Source organism: Triticum dicoccoides, chromosome 5A (assembly GCF_002162155.2).
Source record: "Triticum dicoccoides isolate Atlit2015 ecotype Zavitan chromosome 5A, WEW_v2.0, whole genome shotgun sequence".
Classification (NCBI taxonomy): Eukaryota; Viridiplantae; Streptophyta; class Magnoliopsida; order Poales; family Poaceae; genus Triticum; species Triticum dicoccoides.
This window is the reverse complement of record NC_041388.1, coordinates 243,827,427-243,832,759: the sequence shown is the minus strand read 5'-3', so window position 1 is coordinate 243,832,759 and position 5,333 is coordinate 243,827,427. Positions and strand designations below refer to the sequence as shown.

Genomic DNA, 5,333 nt, shown 5'->3' with positions numbered 1-5,333 from the left:
CGATGGGTGCCCCCTCGGATGCACATCTTGGGGGCTTCGAGCTGCCTAGGAGTGTGCCAAGCTGCTGTCATGTATCGCACTTTGGCCACGGGAGCACAATTTTCTTTTCTGCACGTGTTTTATTATTATTTTAAATTTTGGGGTTTTTCAGTTTTGCATGTTTTTCCTACGTTTTTATCGGGAAAAAATGACTTTCTGGTTTTTTTTCTCTGCGTAAAGCGCACCGTGTAAATGTACAATTGTGGTTACATAAACTATGTTTTTTCCAAGAAGTGAATAGTTGTGCACTCTCAGTGTGTTAAGCACAAACTGTGCTTTTCAAAAAGTTAACAACATAGTTTTGCTCCCACTTCAAGCACAAACAGTACTTTCTAAAAAGTGAATAGCACATGAGTGAAAATCATGGTTGTTCATTGTATGAAGCATAGTTGTGCTTCCGTCTGACGTGCAAATTGTGTTGTTCAAAAAGTGAAAAGTACATTTGTACATCACGTGAAGCACAATTATGCTTCTGCGTGAAAGAAAATATGCTTCTCAAACAAAAAAAGTGGAACAAAATGTGCATCCGTGTGAAGCGTGGTTGTGTTTCTCGGTTTTTATTTTTTTTTCATTCTTTTTATGGTTTCATGTTCTTTTTTGGTTTCTGGTTCCTTTCATTTTTCAGTTTCTTTTTATCAGTTCTCTTTTTTTGTTTCCAGTATCTTTTGAGAAAAGAAATCCTTTTAACATGTGATCTAATTTTGAATATTTCGACGTGATAAACACAATGATGAAAATGATTCAGATTTGGACACACGGTTCAAGAGATAAACTGTTTTGAAAAAAACGGATCTAGAAAAAAATACAAAACTCTCTGGATGTGACAAGTGATACAGTGCGTCATTTGCCACCCCACCAGAGAAGGTGAGAGATCACAATATCCTCATCGCACGCAAACTTCGGCCACGGTCTCAACACATCATTTGAACCATGTAAATCAGAAGTCAGTTGAAAACCATTGTTTGGCACCACCACCAGTAAGCTGGCAGTAAGGTAAGGTTTAACGCGAAACAGGTATAGTACTTGCTTGGCTGCGAAGTGACTCATCACTTGCATGCCTTGTCACCTCTTTAGACGAAGCATAGTAAATTGGTAATTAATTTACATCTGTGTACATCCTAAGCAAAACTTAAAGAAACAACTTTTGCTTCTCCCAGGAGCATGATCATGGGCTCATGGCCAGAATATGGGGCTTCCAGTCCTCACGAGGCAACGTGTGACCCATTCTTCTTTGTTCTCAGGAAACTAACCAATGTGATCATGGGGGCAACACCCGTCCCCGAACGCTTCTTGATTGTTGTCGTCTTCCACGGCTTTCCATCTTGCACAGTACCCGTTGTCGTAGACGTTACGTTGTAGAACTGCGTGCAAATACACCATGGTTCAAACCGGGAACCTTGCAATCGATGGATTGGGTTCTCTTTCCTCAAGAAAACTGATGATCTTACACAGCTGAGGATAAAACATTTACCTCGCACACACCATGTAATAGCAACCTCTGAAATGGGTCCTGGACATTCAACACAAGCACATCTTTATCAGTAGTGTCTTCAATGAAGGCCCTGATCCGTTCCTGCAAAAGTGGAGCACGGTTTTTGCAATCTTAAACAGCAGCAAAATAATACAGATATAGACAAGTATATACGAGTGCAGCGATTTGGTGCCCAGGCTCATCTGCACCCGGTCAGAAAATAATTCACAAAAAATTTCTTTTTTTTGCATGGTAGACAATTTATCACGTGAGGTCCGCTCCAATTTTCAGATCATTTGGACATCTGAGTAGCTCTCAGCAAAAAAGACAGATCGGGTCAGAACAGTACATGAACAGTAAACTTTTTTACAGGCCACAAATTTGTCTTTTTTGCCAAGAGCTGCTCAGGTGCCCAAATGATCTGAAAATTGGAACGGACCTCACACATCAAATTATCTACCATGCAAAAAAATTGGAATTTCTCTAGTATTTGTTTTGATTTTTTTCTTCAGCGCGGGTGCAGACGAGCCTGGGCTCAGAAATGGATACTCGAGTATATGCTTTCTTTTCAAGAATAATATAGTCAAGTATGTACTTTCTGCAGAGCATCTAAGCTGGCTGCACTATTGACCAACAAGTATTAAACAGATATAGATAGAACTTACAAGCAGTGAGTAGGACTCCATATGTAAGATCCATAACGCAGTCAACACTTACAAATATTTTCCTACTCAATCCTAAGTATAATCAAATTGGTCAAAACAGCATGTTCTTTGTTTCATCAGAATAATGGTGCTAAACTGCTAACTCATATACATAAGCCCATTAGAAGTACATAATTTGAACTTACTAATATAAGCAGCGCACGAATTGGTTTTAACTACTGAACTCGGTTTGACAAAAACAATTATCAGATTCCATTTGCATAATTCATTTAATCTATATGCGCTCGGAGTTCCGAAAACTACAAACCAAACAGAGGAGAGTAGATGAATTATCTTCATGTGCTACATAGCATTACACAACCAAAATATTACTAGTACAATTTTATTTTTACTCCCAAGTCTTGACACCACACATGTTCTAAGCATTATAACAACAAACAAATAATGTAACATTGTTAAAACAAAACGGACTAGGTTTAAAGAAAGTAGGACCAAAAGGCAGAAGGTCATACCTCATATATTTCAAGCAGTTCAGGTAGGAAGTTTCTCTTCATAGCTTCTCTTGTTTGGCAATCTATACGGCGCCAAGCATTCAGCACAATTGACTCATCTTCATTCACAAGATTCTTCTGCTTAGCTGAGGATTGTTTCATCCGTTGCATAAATCTTGCCTGCAAATATATAAAACTTGCCAAGTGTCATGGATCTATTAACAATGCATACATACTGGCAATATGATAGGCACATTTTACATGTCTCTGTAGTCTGTGCATTTGGGTTTAATATATTGCAGACTAGTGATGGACAGCATACATCGGCATGACAGATGCTAACATACCTCAACGTCCATGTCAATGCTCCTGAAGGCATCCCACTCACCAACACTTGTCCTGCAAAATGCTGACAGTGGTGCTTCCTCACCTACATGCAGAAAATTGGTCAAATGCAACAAATGAGATATTTGAAACATACTCCCTCCGTAAACTAATGTAAGAGTGTTTAGAATACTAAAGTAGTAATCTAAACGCTCTTATATTAGTTTACAGAGGGAGTAACAAATACATAAAAAATATATGTATTGATGCCTATGCCAAATGGCAGCACAACTAAAATGAGAAAATCCACATAAGCGCTTAGAGGAAAACATGCCACGGAAAGAACAGTACAGATCATTCACATGATGAATCATGAATTCATGAATACAAAGAAATTAGTTAACGCCATAACACGACCGATAAAAAGTTAAAATGAGCATGCCTTAAAGAGAAAAGGATGTTTCCCAACAAAATCTAAACCGCCTAATGCAATTCATGTAGGTTTAAATGGAAAACTAGAGTACTCGGTGCAGATTTACTTAGAACATCACATTCTATGGTCAGGTTGCAAAATGTTGTAACAAATTTGAGCAGCAATGGAGCTCACCAAATGGCGGAGGGGCAAAGAGGCCTTTGATTTCTTCAACATGAAGACGAGGGACGAGCTCAATCAGCAAGCGATCATTCAACCATCTGCGAGACCTCCGGTTACTAACCTGTGTAACATTGTAAACCATCATAACATGCTTAATCATATAGCCTTGGATAATTTCATATCAAAACACATATATACGCATAAAAGTATCAGGTCATATAAAACGGATCAAATTTTTGTTCCCAGTTAAGGGTTTCACACCCGAGGAGACTAATATGGCAAGTCTTTGTTAATTTCAATCGCTTCTCACAAGAATCAAACAAGAAACACCATTATTTAACGGTTTGTATTTCCAACCTTGAAAAAACCATAACTCTCTACCTCCCTTGACAAGAAATAAATAAGGTACAGTAACTTCATCGACGACGAGGCTCCTCACCTTGGTTGCCATGTCCTCCAAGGCTTCAATCTTCCTCTCAATCATCTGCCCACGCGTCTTGGCGGCAGCGGCATCGCCTGCGTTGACAGGAATAAAAATCCAGGAAAAGAGCACCACATTAGGGAAACTTTGGACACAACTAACACCGAGATCCACCAATTTCGAGCGAAAATAACCTACCTTTGGCGGAATCGAACAGGGACTCGTAGAACTCCTCCTCCCTCCGCAGCAGATCCGCGCTCGCCATGGCTGAGTCCTTCACGCAAGCTTCTCGCGCTCCCTTCTGGACCTCGAGCTTCTGCCGCGGCGATGGAGGAGGAATCGAGGCTTGGGTTGGCTTGTTTCCGCTTTTGTCCCGGTTGCGGCTGGCCCTCCTGCGCTCTGTTTCTAGGGTTAAGAATTGGGGGAATCGTGTGCTCGTGATTCGTCTTCCGGGGAAGGGAGACGGACAGACGGGGTTGGGCGAGAAACGTTACGCGCGCGTGGGTTACTGGATGAAGGTGGGACCATACATATGTGTGGGGCCCGCATGTAAGTTAGCGTGGCTGGCTCGGGGACTTGTTGAAGATGAGACGGGCACGAAAGAGATGGGGTGGATATGCGAATGAACGGAACCGGATCTCTCGTGGTGGTTCTCCGCGCAGCAGGTTGACAAGGTTCCTTGTTTTTTTGTTTTTTGTTTTTTGATTTTTTTATTGAACACAAGACAATTGCAGATGCTCAGAACATACACTCAACCCTACAAAGGCATGCACACACACTATATTCCTTGCCATCTCCTTCGATACACTCAACCCTATAAAGACATGCATGCACACTCTACCCCTTGTCATCTCCTTTGACTCCTCTAACCCCACCAACAATCCATACCTTGTCTTCAACATCTACTACGACGGCAAATACAAAGAAAAAGGGCAAGGGTTGGGACCGCTATTGCATAGTAGATGATACCCTACGTGTTGCTGCGGGACTTTGTAGTTTTCATTAGCAGATCCAAAAAAGAACATATACCATATGAATGAAAAAAATGGCTTGAAATGTATAACGGTGCGATTACATTTTTATGTTAGAGATACAATGGAATATTGATATTTACATTTGAAATGTTAAACGAATGTGCTTTTGCACAAACATAAAAGAGATTTATGACTACGTGTACCGAATCCTCTCCCAAGTAGCTATGTTTGCTTGTAAGAGCGGTGAAGTGATTCTAGTACACTTGGTTAACCTATAGTCATTTCAAATGAGGATGTTGACCTAAAAAGTGTTTAAATTTGAGTGGCCAAAATCTTAACAACTGGAAAAATAA

The 5,333-nt window shown here is 40.5% G+C and overlaps 1 protein-coding gene across 1 annotated transcript; it reads right to left on the bottom strand.

The window, feature by feature from the left end:
• Window positions 1-961: 961 nt before the first annotated feature.
• LOC119300813 lies at window positions 962-4,479 on the bottom strand. Its single transcript, XM_037577698.1, has 7 exons — window positions 4,205-4,479; window positions 4,025-4,101; window positions 3,598-3,706; window positions 3,014-3,096; window positions 2,688-2,846; window positions 1,511-1,612; window positions 962-1,400 (listed from the first exon to the last, which is right to left on the bottom strand). Exons 1-7 carry the CDS (start codon window positions 4,269-4,271, stop codon window positions 1,242-1,244), a joined length of 756 nt encoding a protein of 251 aa, XP_037433595.1. The 5' UTR covers window positions 4,272-4,479; the 3' UTR covers window positions 962-1,241.
• Between the last annotated feature and the right edge of the window lie 854 nt (window positions 4,480-5,333).